Below are 14,687 nucleotides of genomic sequence, written 5' to 3'. Positions count from 1 at the left end.
TGCAGACAACATATTAGTGTTTAAGTTGTCCACAAGTTGTAATTTTTTTCCATTTCAGGACTGGATTAGGTTCTCCCTTGATGGATCAGTGGAGATATAGTTCTGATCTTAGAGGAAAAAGAGACCTTCTTGAATTAATCCACTCATGCTTTTCTCCTAGGATTAAAAGCTGGGAATCATCTATTTCTAGGGAATATGTTGTATCAGAAACTAACAAAAGTTTTATATTTCTTTTTTCCAGTGATAGAGGAGGAAAAGTAGAGAGGAAAGAAAACAAATGCCTGTTAATTGAAAAAATTAATTTAATTTTTTATAGAGAGGACTTTGAATAATTTATTCTGTCATTTACTTGCTATATGACCTTGTACAGGTCACTTCACTTTATTTTTTGTTATCTATAAAATGAAGACAAATGCTCACACAGCTTACCTCAGTGGGACATTGTAGAGAATGTGCATTGGAAAGCTCTCTATCACTATGAGCAATGATTAGAGAACATTAGGCCCTACCAGAAGCCCTACATAGGGAAGGGGGAAAGTTATGGCAACTCTGAAGCAAGAAAAACTCTTCCCCCACCCCCACCCACCAACCAAAGAGTCAAAGCCATGGTTGCAGTGTTAGGATGGGAGTGTGGCTGTGGCAAAACTGACTGTGGTTCCACGATGAAAGGCTTATCCACATAGCTGGGAGGCCTGGGAAACATCCAGGTACCTCCCTGTGGGGTGACAATATTGATTCTGTGAACCTTGGGAGGAGGAGGAAAATGCCCTGGATCTGATTCAATAGACATGGGTTCATATCCAGCCTGTCCTGCTTACTATATTTTTATTACCTTGAGCAAATCATTGAACTTCTCTAGGCCTCATTTTCTTCATCTGTAAAATGAGAAGAATGGATGTCTGAAGTGCCCTCCAGCTCTAGAGATATGACCCTAATCCATACTGCAGGTTGGCAATGGCCACCCATACTCCATGAGGACCTCTAAGCTGGGGAGAAGCTACCGCAGAGCAGAATGGGAAATGGGAGGAGGGCTACATGAGTATTCAACTCCCCCCATCCAAGCTGTCCTAAAGACATTTTCTGTAAATCAGGATATCACAAAATCACAGAATTTAGCAATGAGAAGGGGCTTCGGTGGTCATCGCTGGTGTCACTCATCCCCTCCAAGGTTACCTTTCATCTGCTCTATAATTGTGAAAATTGAGAAAATCAAATTGATTCTGGATGGTTATCGATTCTATTCTGTATCACTGCTGACATTTTTGTAACTGCCAAAGTCATGTTTCATTTGTCTCAAAGTTAAGTTTGGAAATTCAGCTTTCTTGTAAATCACTCATTGTCTCTGAGCTAAATTTAGAAGTTCAGATTGCTTTCTAATCACCATTCTATTCTTGTGTCAAGCAAATCTGCTATCCTTGAAGGACATAATTGAACGCCAGGGAGTCTGTTATCCAGGACAGCCTTGTCCAACATGGCTAAACTGTCCTTGCAGATGAACCCAAACAATGAACATTTCTCAGTGACAGGATAGAAGGAGGGGCTGTTGCTAGCACCTCCTTCCTAATTTCTAGCCAATCAAATTGTTCCTCACACCTGTGATGCTTCAGATTGTGTGACTACTCACATTGTTTACTCAGCATCCTATGATGCTGCCTTCTAATTTGGGGATGATCCTCCTATGTCTGTAAAAATGATCTCTCTGCCCTCATTCAGGGTCTTTTGTCTTGCTGAGGAGCTAAAGACCCCTTTTATTGGTAAATGCTTGTCTTCCCAATAAATTGAACATGATCAGAACTTTGTGCCTCAGTTTACCTTAACTTCAGTTGTAACAATTGCTTTCTGTGTTCTGACTTGCATATATTTATAAATTTGCATATATGTGTGAATATGTATTCACATTAGAATGTAAGCTCCTTCACTTCAGTGACTGTCTTTTTTTTCTTTTTCTTTGTGTCCCTAAACAGTAACTGGCAACCAATCAGCGAGCATAATAGTGTTAACAGCTAACATCTATGTAATGCCTATTAGTCACTGCACTAAGTGCAGTGTAAATGTTTTCTCATTTAGTCCTCACAACAACCCTGGGACGTAGGTGCTACTACCACCTCCATTTTACAAATGAGGAAAGTGAGGCAAACAGAGGTGAAGTGGCTTACCCAGGGTCACACAGTTAGCAAGTGTCTGGGGTCAGATTTGAACTCAGGTCTTCCCAACTCCAGCCTAGCTCCCTAGCACTAATGGGCACTTATAAAGTATTCACTCTGTGGGAGGCACTGCCCTAAAACACTGGAAATTAAAAAAAAAACATTGTAATTTAATGGGGGAGAAAAATATATGTCAGAACACAAAAGAAAAATTCAGTGGAGATGGAAGATAACCTGAGAGGCAGGTGGCACAGGCAGCTAGGGGGACCAGGAAGGCCTCCTGGAGGAGGTGGGTGCTTGAGCTGAATCTTAAAGGAAGCCAGGGATTCTGAACAACAGAGGCTTAGAAGGAGAATATTCAGGGCCTAGAGAACAGCCAGAGCCAAAGTAGGGAAGAGATATGGGAGGTCACACGGGAGGAACAGCAAGTTGGCTGGTGTGGTTTCGGCCACAGAGCCCATGGAGGGGAGCAGGGTATAAGAAGATTGAAAGGCAGGGATTGGCCACACTATAAAGAGCTTTAAATGATAAACAAAAGATCTGATATTTGATCCTGGAGCTAATAGGGAGCCACTGAAGTTCATTGTACAAGAAGGTGACATGGTCAGAAACATGCTTTAGAAAAGTCACTTTGGCAGCTGAGTAGAGGGTGAATTGCAGAGCAGAGAGGCTTGAAGCAGAGAAACCAGTTAGAATACTATTGATTGTAATAGTCCAGATAAGAGGGAGATTGATGAGGGCCTGAGGAAAAGAAAGGGGACACATTCAAGATATATTTTGGAGCAGCTATCCTCCAAGGGTTGTTCCAGGGCCCCTAGTGGTCCCTGAAACCTTTACAGGGAATTCATAAGGTCAAACTTATTTTCACAATAATACTAAGGCATTTTGGTTTCCAATATGGTAAATTTCTATGGATAGATCCAATAGAAACAAAAGTTCTTCGGGGCCCTCGATTTTTAATAATATAAAGGGGTCCTGAGACCAAAAGGTTTGAGAACTACTGTGGCAGAGAAAGAAATCACAAGATTTGACAAGAAATGGGAGTAGGGTGGGAAGAAAGGAGGAGTCAAAGAAAGAAGCGGAGGATGACACTGTGATTTTGAAACTGGGTGTCTCGAAGGATCCTTCACAAGAATTGGGAAATTCAGAAGAGGGGAGGGTTTGGCAGGGGAGGATGATGAATTCTCTTTGAGGCGTGTTGAGTTTAAAAGGCTTATGGGACATCCAGTTCTAAATGTGCAAAAAATAATTGCTCAGTGGAAAGACAAGGGCTGGATAAATAGATCTGGGAATCATCTGTATAGAAATGATGGTTTGCTCCAATAGGAGCTGATGAGATCACCAAGGAAGAAAAAATACAGGGGGATAAAAGGAGACTGAGGACAGACCCTCAGGGGATACCTACAGATTGACTGATCTGTTTGAACCCATGTGCAAGACCTTCAATGAGGATGAAGCCACCACTTCCAGAAATAGTTCAGGAGTTTTAAATGACTCTAATTGTTAGGAAGGGACAGCTAGGTGGTACGGTGTACAGCAGGTCAGACCTGGACTCTTCTTCCTGAGTCTAAATATGGCCTCAGACACTTACTAGCTATGTGACCCTGGGCAAGTCACTTCACCCTGTTAGCCACAGTTAAATGGCAAGCCACTCCAGTACCTTTGCTAAGAAAACCCCCAAATGGGGAAGAGTCAGACGTGTGTGAAATGGGGCTAAGCAACAACTGTTAGGATGTTCTTGTTGGGATGCTAATACCACAAAGCTAACCACCCAGAGTACACTCATTGAGACTCCTGGAACATCTGTCCATAAAATAAATAGCTGATATATACATGGTACTTTGAGATTTACTATCAATCAATAAACATTTTTAAGAGCCTACTATGTGTTGGCACTTAATGTATGTTACCTTGTTTCATATGACCCATGAGGAAGATAAAATGGGTATTTTTATTTTAAAATTTTACAGATGAGGAAAGATGAGTCCAAGGTTGGTAAGTATCAGAGGAAGGTTTCGGACCCAGACTTCACCAGACCCCAAGTCTATGCTATGCCTCTGTCTTCTGCTCCTCTATGCCCACCACCAACCCCATAAACATATACACTCAAGGGATAAAGTTACACTCTATAAAACACTAGTTTATTGGTATCTTAATAATCGATTTTGATGATAGATGAGTGTGAGAAGTCTTAAGCACTATAGAGCTGGGTAGGGACATTTCTGCTGAGACTTAATGGGTAGAAACATTCTTCCTTTCTTTCTCCCCTGCACCAGGCCCTGACTAGGGCTTGGTCCTTCCCCTTTTGAGGCCCTCTGGGTTGTGCTGGGATGGATAGTGCTTGACAAACCTGAACATGTTTTGGTTTGGGGTTTGGCAAATTCTGGGTCTCCAAAGTATTTCACAAATGTTTTGTGTTCAGTAAAACCAAAAGACATTGGCCAAGCACCTTCCTCCCTAATTTTTAAGCCCATGTGTTTTTAAGAGAAATTTAATCCGTATGTTTCTGGTACATTTATATGTAACTCATCAAATATTCTTTTGTACAAACTGCTTCATGTTGAAGATGCCTTGGGAGATGCTTAAATTTTTTTAAAGACTTTCTGTTAATAGCAAGAAACTGTTTAATGGGGGGGGGGCACAGGGCATAAACTGGTCACTAGGGTGTAGGTAGCCTGGGCTCTGGCCCTTTCTCCATTCCTGACACATTGAGAGGTTTTTGTTTTTATAAGTTTCTATTATTTTGTGCTATACACACACAAAATCAGTAGAGTATAGTGAAGACCTAGCCTCAGAGCAGTGTGGAATAAAGGATAAAGATTCAGCCTTATAGCCTGAAAGATCTAAGTTCAAATCCTGCCTTGGATATATACTGGCCATTTGATCCAGGACAAATCATTTAAAATCTCACTGACTTACACAGCTCTCTAAGATTATGTCACAGAATGCAGAAAATGATTGTAATGTTTGGAACAGAAACTTTAAAAAATTAAAAGAGAGACAAAATCCAGGCCATGTGGTTAGAAAAGAGCTGTACCTTATATTTTCTTAGACCTATTTTGGGCAAGAGGGCAAGGGGGCATGGTTGGAGAGGAGGGAGTATATATTACATGGGGATGGTTGGGATAAGGGGGGAAGAATTGCATCATCTATTTAACAGAGTTTGAGACACTGAAAGAGACCAGGGGCTGAAAAATGGCACATAAAATGGTATTGTGTGGTCTTCAGAGGTCAAGGCCCAGAGCCCTAGAGACATTTTGAATGACACCATCATCCGGCTCCATTTAGATGGAGGCCTCAGGCAAGAAGACCACTAAGTTGCTTTTGGATGTGTTTTGGCCTACTGGGGTTCTGGGAGGAGAGGCAGAACTTTTCCACTGCTTACAACGGGACATATGTGTGTGCAAAGCTCCTAACAACTCTACCAGAGACTCAGGCAAAGAGGAATGGATGGCAATTTGTGTGGCCTTAGCTCTGCAACAGCTAAAAACCAGAGTTGAAACAACCAGGAGGATCCAAGACTGATAGAAACCCAAACTCCTGTTTGATACAAGGATTCTAAATCTATCTCTTGATCTAAAGTGGTTCCAAACCCAACCTGTGGAATACAGGTGGATTTGAAAAAGAAATTGGTAGGGAGTCAGGGGGAGTGAATATTTGCTATACAAATCATAGAATCATAGACTTCAGAGATCTTCTATTTCAGGAGATCGTCACCTTTTTTGTATTGTTGACCCTTTGGGAGAGTGGTGAAACCTATGGACACTTTCTGAAAATAATGTCTTTAAAATGTATAAAATAAAATACATGGAATTACAAAGGAAACCAATTATTGAAATAGACATCAAAAAATGTTTTAAAGTTCACTGACCCCAGGTTAAGAACTCCTGAGTTAAAGAAAATGGTCCAATATGCATTGCTAAATGGAGTTTTTCTATCCAGGAGTCTCCTATACCGGTGCAATCACAGATTCAGACCCCTGTGCACTGTGCACTCATTTTTCACATCTGCAAAATGAGATGAATACTACCTTCTTCCTATCTATCTCACAAATAAGTGTGACTCCCAAATCTTTTGTATTTTCTAAGGAGAATGTCATGTGGGCATTACAACTACGAACAGGAGCTGTGTCTCCAAGAGTTTATTTTCAGCTGGGTACTCAGAGCAGTAGATGCCTGAGTGGTTTCTAACTTTAGAAATTCATTCTTGCCCAGTCATTGACACTGCTGACTATCTGGGAGTATCCTGTGACTTTGGACTCATTTTACCTGCAGTCTTCCCCGATAAGTAAAGTTTGCCTAGCTCTCTTTGTTTATCTGGGACAATTCTGGTGATATCCTCAAGTACGGTAAGAAAGGGTGCTAAGAATTCAGAGAGAGTGCTAACCCAGAATTCCACATTTGTAAGGAAATATAGAAAAACTGGAGAAGGTCCAAAAAAGTGTTTTGAAAATGTTTAAATTAATGGAAAGTTATTCCTCTGAAGAAAGTTTAAGAATTGTAACTGGGAGGGTTTCAAAAAAACCCAGGAACTCTTATATGAATTGATGCAGAGTGAAGTGAGTAGAACCAGGAGTTATACAGTAACAATATTATTGCAAAGACAAACAGCTTTGAAATACTTGGTAACTTTGATTGGAGTTATATTCTAGTAATTATAATCAGCATTGAGCAAAAGAAAAATTAAAATTAAAATTCACTTTCACTAATAGTTGACCATCACCTAATTAGCTCTGCAATGCTAAATCACTCCGGACAAGCATCTCTGCACCTAGAATGAAGAAGTGTAGGACTGAATAACTGACTATCTGGCATATTTAGGTTGCAATGTCTCCCCAGTTGCAGGTTTAGTGGTCACTGCTTCAACTTTTTTTTTTCTTTTGTGGGATTTTCTAAAATGAATGTTTCCATACACAAGGAACAGCAGAAAAGAAGATTGTCTATAAAACTATGAATTTCTATTGTGTATAGTTTTTAAAGTGTATATTCCATGTAAATACAATAATTCGAAAGCTGCTCCATTAGTCTGTTTCACGTTCTGAGTTTCCTTCTCTCTTCTGTATATTTTTAAATGTTTAATTGATGCTAATTTCTTTTCTTCTTTTTCTGGAACCACTCTTACTCCTCATCTCCTTCCCTCACCCCACCCCTCAGCTTCAACTTTCTACCTAACTATTCCTTAATTAGTATGTATCTATTTTCTAAAACAGATGGCCATTGACAAAGCCAGAATCAGGAGGGGCAGATGAGAGTGAAGTCACAGTAGAAAGAGATTTTAAGGACCTCACTTTCCCAATTTTCCTTACCTGTTTCTCCCAGAATCCCTGAAGCCTTTAGCGAAGGGGTTTCGATCAATTTTTAATCTGGTGATCTGGAGACCATGAAATAAAAAAAAATTAGCACTTTTAGTGTAGATTATTTTTTCCAATTATTCCTTTAAAAATATATCCTGAGTTTCATAGTTAACATCACCATTAATTTTCTTTTCAGGTTTCATTCCAAAATAAAAGATTAGAAGCAGTCATATGTTTTCCCGAAGACTGACCAAGAGATCATCTATACAAGTGCAGAATGACTGAATCCTGCAACAGGAATTCCCCCACCCATGGACCCATGGGGCTGTGCATCTGCTACTACCATTAGAATCAGAAAACCCACTTTGTAATCCTGCCCCTTCCACTTAGAAGCTGTGTGACTTTAAGCAAGTCACTTAAGTTCTCTGTGCCTTCTCTTCCACCTCCCAGGGCAGTCTTCACAAACTAAGGCAAACTAGACCCATCTAGATCCAAGAGAAGTCACTTACTTCACTCTACATAGGAAGTCCACTAGCCTTGTTTCCCATGTGGGGTAGAGTCCCTTCTATGTTATCCTAGCTTCAGTCAAAGTCTCATGTATTTCTCTAGTGCCCAGATTGGCAAAGCTGAACCAATAAACCCCGTATGAATTCCAATGTTTCCATTTTCAGCCATGGCCATGACAGGCATTCTGATACTTATGTGTCTGGACCAGATGTTAATGACTCATTATAGGCAAACCCTTTAGGACTTGAGGGTTGGGGTGGGGAGTCAAGGGAAAAGGGGGGAGGCACACTGAATTTACTGTAATTCTAGAAATGAGGGAATAGCATCACTTAGAACTTTTTTTCAATTTTCTGCAAATTGTAGGACTTATCACTAGGACAGCTCATGTTGTTTCCTGTGTTGCAAATCCCCAAAGCTCTCCTCATCTCCTCTTCCTACCCACTTCCCCACAGTGGAATTTCCCAAAGATACAGTCTTTTAAAAGTCTTTAAAAGGCAACATGAGATCCTGACCACCAGACTCTGACATGAAAGAACCATACTAGCTTTAAGGTGACTTTTTTTTCCCCTGAAACACTCCTTCCTCCAATATCACATGCTAATAACACGGCGCTAATAATGTAGTGAAAGAAAGTAATTCTGCCTCTGTTTTATGGAGCAGATCAGGAGCCTGAAAGTTTGGCTTTCTAAATCCCACTGTCTGCCACATGAAGACTGCAGTGAATTTAAAGAATGTCATTGCTTTTCTGTTCTTAACTTAAAATCAGCTCTTTCCTCCTCCATAATCCTCAGTAATAAACTACACACCATATTTTCTTTTCAAGTTGAGGTTATAATCGTTCATTCTCCCTTTCAAGTTGGCTTATGCCGTCAAATCCATTTATGAGAGGGCCTTCTGATATATGATTGGGCTGCCATACCATTGAGTTTCTCTGTGTCTCTAAGGACATTGTATATCATGGCTTCTGGAGAGCCAGCTAAGATCTACCTACTCTTCAGCAGCTTGCTCATAACTATGTTGGTATGCAAGGCTTAAAGGGCAGCAACTAGTAAATGATTCAATAACTAGATTCTCCCACTTGTCCCAAGCCCTTCATCTGCAAAATCAAAGGGCTTGGCGAACAATGCCTCTCACTACAACTGAGTTTGCAAGTCACATTTTACTATAGCTTCCCATAGGCAGCTCATGGCAGAATGGACTGGGAGTCAGGAGGACTTGGGTTTAAATCCTACCTCAGAAACATAAGAGCTATGTGACCTTGGAAAAGTCATTTACTCTCACTACATCTGTCTCCTCAAATAATAATAGCATCTTCACAGGGTGGTTGGGACAATCACAGAAGATTTTATAAAGTACTCTGAAAACGTTAAAGTGCCCAATAATAATAATAGTAATAGCTAGCCTTTATATATCACTTCAAGGTTTGCAAGATTATTTACATATATTATCTCATTTGAAAAATTAAAATTTTAGTCATATAAATAGGAGTTTTCCCCCAAAATTAACTGGTCTATCAGCAATGGAGATGGTTAATACATTTCCAAAGTTAGTCCCACTATCTGTGATCAGTGTATGCAGGGATGCAAAAATCACTAGTTCCTTGACTATCAGGGCCATCACAGCCTCAGGGAAATGGAACCCACCAAGGCTTTGGGTGCTACTTGATTCTACCATGAATGTTAAGGCAATGAAATGGTCTGACATGTCTTTCTTACCAGATCCTGGACCCCATGATGGACTTCCTAATCACCCAGAGGGATCTCACAGAAGCTTTATTGCATGGAAAACAGGGGCCTATAGAAGCATCCTCTTGAATTTCCATCACATAATCCTACTCTGTCTAGTGTAAGCTGAGCTACCCCAATGATGCTGGCTTGGCCACTATTCATTTTAAACCTTTAACTGAATTTGAAGCCTAGCAGGGCTTCTTAGCAACAAGGCCTGAATCACACAGCGTGGTGCAAATGTTATCAGCCACATCTAAGTAGGAAATGGAAATCAGAAACATCAGAGTTTGATTTTCACAGCACCAAAACTCAGAGAGATTCCTTCCTCAATCGAAAGACTCTTGGTTCTCTTTCTCTTTCTTCTTATGTCTAGCAATGTTTTTGAAGGTTTCTTCCAGACGATAAGAATGACTCCACTCAGGAAGAAAGTAATTTTGCATGGATGTGTTTGAAAGGTTGGAATAAAATTGTCTGGATGGCTTAGGATACAAATGAGCACCTCAAAAATCCTTCTGGATTTGCATACGAGCAGCCTAGGCTGAGTTTTGAAACTTACATAGGGTTAATTCTCATTGGAAAATAGAACTGTCACCTGGGGAGATCAGAGTTACATTTTTTAAAAATCAAGTTTCCTGTTCACCAGAGAAGTCAAGGTTTATCTGTGTGTCTCTGTGTATGTGTGTGTGTGTGTGTGTGTGTGTGTGTGTGTGGGTGTCCCCTGGAAATCTGGATAACTAGGCTCTTGTCTCAGCTTTGTCATTAAATATCCTTGTGACCTGAGGCACAATGTCAATTAAAGGAAGCTAGATGGCTCAGTGGATAGAGCACTTGTCCTGAGGTCAGGAAGATGTGAGCTCAAATCTGGCCTCAGACACTTACTATCTGTAGGACCCTTGATGAGTCACTTAACCTTCATTTGCCTCAGTTTTCCTATCTCTAAAATTGGGGTGATAATAGCACCTACCTCCCAGGGTTCTTGTGAGGATAAAATAACATCATATTTGTAAAGATCTTTTTGAATTTTAAAGAGCTATATAAATGCTAGCTACTGAGGTGCCTTCCATCTCTAGTAATCAAAGATACAGTCTTTGCAATGGAAACTTCCACCTTATTCAGTTATTCAGGGTGGAGATATTGGCTCCATCCCCATCTAAGGAGCAACAGCAGAGCATGAAGTCACCTCTACACCCTCCTCTACAATTTTACTCTCCACAATGAAATTCTGGGCAAAGCCTTAAGACTTCCTCTCTGCCTGCCTAGCCTCTGCCAAATTGGCCCTCTGTGAGCAAATAACAGTAAGACTAAAGCCTCTCTGACTGCTTAGCTCAGGGAAGCCGAATAGGGGGAGGGGGTAAATTTAGATGTCGAGCTGGAGGGAAAGGGGGGGGGTAGTGAGGAGACATAATTGAAAAACATTCCACTGAAATAAAAACACTTCCTTCCCCCCTCTTATGTCAAATGATATAAGGTAGTGATAGAATGCCAGGCCCTTGATTCTGAGGTGTGGCCTAGTGGAAACTGCACAGAAAGGGCTAGGACTCTATGAGAAAAGAGAAAATCACTGACTCAGATGGTCAGTATTTCTTTGCTGTTGATTGCTTCTGTCTGATGGCATTCAATCATTCTCAACCCTCTGCAGTGGTTCAGAGAAAGTGGAAGGAGAGAGGTAGAAGAGGAAGATGCTGTAATTTCTTCTTGGCCTTTCTGCCACCATTTACCTCTCCCAAACAGGGCATTAGGGATTTCCTCTCTCCTCCCACCCACCCCCAACCCCAAAATCATTTTAAAAGAAGGGAAGTTCTGCCATTTAAAAACATCCTTACCACTCTAAGAGGCAGTACAGTCTTTGCACAGAAAAGCTAGTTTGGAATGGATAAGACAGCTTAACTTACAGGACTGCGTGTCTTGCATTTAAAATACCCTGCACAGAAGGTCATTTCTAGTGCCTCAGGCCTTGTATCATGGCCATTATCATAGGATAAATATTAAGGGAGTAGAAATACAAAGATCACAGTCTTTAAAAGACTTTCAGATGCCAAACCAAGAGTGATTATGGATAATAAGAGTCGTTTTCATTCTTTAAAAAGCATAATAAGGAACTCTGGGGCACTATACTAAGCTATATCTAAACAGCCAAATTAAGAAGGGAGATGTGCTATATGGTTCCAACTCATTTTATATACACTATCTTCTTTGTTGCCCCAAGTATTCATCCCATGAAAATAGAAAACTATTGGTCGCCATAAGAGCCAAGGAATTTCTATTCAACCACCTTCTCTTTTTATCATTGAAGCTTGGTTATCTAGACTCCAGTGGAAAAGTCAAGAAAAATCAAGAAAATCAAGAAAAGTACTGAGTATTCTATCTAGTACTTGTATAATCTGCTTTAAGCAGACCCTAAATCTGAATTTATAAACAAGGTGAGTTGAGAGGTGGTTATTACTATAATTATTATTTACAAAAAGATTCATTAGAGGGATACTCTAAGTTGCCAGATGCTTGGAAAAGGGAGAAGATCTGAGGCAAGTTGTAGAAAGTGGACATTTCAGGAACAAGAGAATATAAGCTCCTTGAGGGCAGGGACTTTTTTTTCATTTTGCCTTTGTATCAGGAGCACTGAGATCGGGGTGTGGGACCTGTGGCCTCAAGGCTACGTGTGGCCCTCTTGGTCTTCAAGGGGCCACACTTGAGGACCTACAGGGCCACATGTCCAAACTACACCTGGAAAAGTATCCCCCCTATCACATATCCAACCTTTGCCTTAAAATTTCCAATAAAAGAGTATGATTACCAATCAAGGCAACTGTTTCCACTTTGGGATAATTCTAATCATTAGGGGAAAAAATTTCCCTTCTGCTTTGAGGTTAAATTTACTTCTCTGTAGTGTCTACTCATTGCTCCACAAACAAGCTAACAATCTAAACAATCTAAAACCCTCTGAAGCTGATGAGAAAGCAACCAGGCAGAAATGAGCCATTCTTTGCCTTAAAGAAGAAACGATCATCTCTCATTCTAGCCCTGAAATTCTCAAAATAGATAAAATATACAGGTGGAAGTTGGACAGGAAAACCTCAAATCTTCTTAATGGTATGGAATGTATATTGTGTGTTTGTCCTTCAAGTTCTAAGAGGGTCATGAAATCAGGGAATGATGACATGCTTTGCAGTTGACTTGGATTCGAATGAGGGAGGGCTTATGAAGGAACAAAGGAGATCGTGCATATAAAACAACTTAGAACCATAAAGCACTTCACCCACTTTCTCAATTTGCCTTTTTAGATATAACTGATAGAGTAGCAGTTCTTTACAGTAGAAGCCTCATTCTAAAGAATGAAAAGTCTCTTGCAGGACCCTTTATCAGAAACAACCTGCCTCAGCATCCAACTAAGTAACTTTCTAATTACATCTGACCTTTTCTGATGATGTGAGCATACTGAAAGTCCACCCAGCAAATCTCACTCATTGAAACAGTCACTTCTGAAACAGGCTAGGAGCAAGGGGGTGAAGACTACATTCTTCATTGAACCTATCCTCTGCCCCCTTCAATGGCACCACCACCCTCCATTTTATCAAGATTTCAGACCTTGGGGGCTTAATTTTTTTTAATTCATGTATGGCCAATTATCCATCAAATTCTATTGATTCTTCCTTTACAATTTCTCTCTTGCCTGACTTGTCCTCTACAATCCCCCAACCCAGTGTCTCATACTTGGAAGAATGCAATAGCCTCCTAACTTGTTTCCTTTCTTTTAGTACCTCCTTCCTCCAATCCATCCTATAACCTAGAGTGTTACCATATTAATCTAAAAAAAATAGCTCCTATCTTTTCTCTTCACAGTTCGAAACTTGAAAGAGCCTTTCATTGCCTGAAAAAGAAAGTCAAAACTCCACTGACTTAAATCCTTTTTCTTGATTGTCTAGACTTGAGAAATGGATGGAGAAAATGTTAATAATGCAAATTAAACTTAAATGAGGCTGTGAGTACTATTTTTCCCCTGGAGAACCAATTGTTAAGCATTTACAAGCACATCATTCTCCTGATGATTGATAGCGAGCTATTAATGGCTACCCTTTGAGTCCAATCATTCAGCCAATACAGAATCCATTCAATTGTATTATTGTCCTCTCCACAGGGACAGTATGAGATATTTCATCAAGGGTTTTACTAAAACTTAAGAGGGAGAAAGAGAGAAAAGGAGGAAAGGAGAGAGATGGAAGGAAAGAAGGAAGAAGGGAAGGAAGGTAAGAAGAAAGGAGGGAAGGAGAAAGGAAGGAAGGGAAGAAAGAAGGAAGGAAAGAAGGAAGGAAAAAAGGAAGGAAAGAAGGAAGGAAGGAAGAAAAAAGGAAGGAAGGAAGGAAGGAGGGAAGGAAGGAAGGAAAGAAGGAAGGAAAGAAGGAAGGAAAAAAGGAAGGAAAGAAGGAAGGAAGAAAGGAAAAAAGGAAGGAAGGAGGGAGGGAAGGAAGGAAGGAAAGAAGGAAAAAAGGAAGGAAGAAAAGAAGGAAGGAAAGAAGGAAAAAAGGAAGAAAGGAAGAAGGGAAGGAAGGAAGGAAGAAAGGAAAGAAGGAAGGAAGGAAAGAAGGAAGGAAGGAAAAAAGACAAAGGGAGGGATGGGGTAGAAAGAGAAAGAATTTTTTAGATTTTAGTAAAGTATATGTCTACATATATGTGTGTTATATGTGCATTCACATATATACCACATACACATACAGAGTATTCCTCTGATCTACTACCATGGTAACCCTTTCAAAAAAGAAAATAAGGTTAGTCTGCCATGACCTGGTCTTGGTGAAGCCATACTAGCACTTTGTAATCATTGCTTCCCTTTCTTGATTTTTCCCAGGAACCTAAGTCAAGCTCTCTGGTCTAAAGTTTTCAAGCTCCATTCTCTTCCTCCATTTGCCTTCCTCTAGTTGTGCAGCACTTCTACCATTTTCCATAGCTTTTCATACATCACTGATAGTAGCTCCACAATCATATCCTCCAGTTCTTTCTGCACATTTGTCTGGATCAAGTGAC

At 40.3% G+C, this 14,687-nt stretch overlaps 1 protein-coding gene across 4 annotated transcripts in view; it reads right to left on the bottom strand.

The window, feature by feature from the left end:
• Nucleotides 1-14,687, bottom strand: part of TBX15 (T-box transcription factor 15) — a 145,544-nt gene that overhangs the window by 31,499 nt on the left and 99,358 nt on the right. For all 4 annotated transcript variants that reach the window (XM_036768094.1, XM_036768095.1, XM_036768097.1 and 1 more), the window contains one exon: nucleotides 7,450-7,514. In XM_036768094.1, coding sequence (XP_036623989.1) covers nucleotides 7,450-7,514 — 65 coding nt within the window. The remainder of the gene's footprint in view (nucleotides 1-7,449; nucleotides 7,515-14,687) is intronic.

This window comes from Trichosurus vulpecula, chromosome 7 (genome assembly GCF_011100635.1).
Source record: "Trichosurus vulpecula isolate mTriVul1 chromosome 7, mTriVul1.pri, whole genome shotgun sequence".
Classification (NCBI taxonomy): domain Eukaryota; kingdom Metazoa; phylum Chordata; class Mammalia; order Diprotodontia; family Phalangeridae; genus Trichosurus; species Trichosurus vulpecula.
The sequence above is the reverse complement of the archived record's forward strand: the minus strand, read 5'-3'. Positions and strand labels throughout refer to the sequence as shown.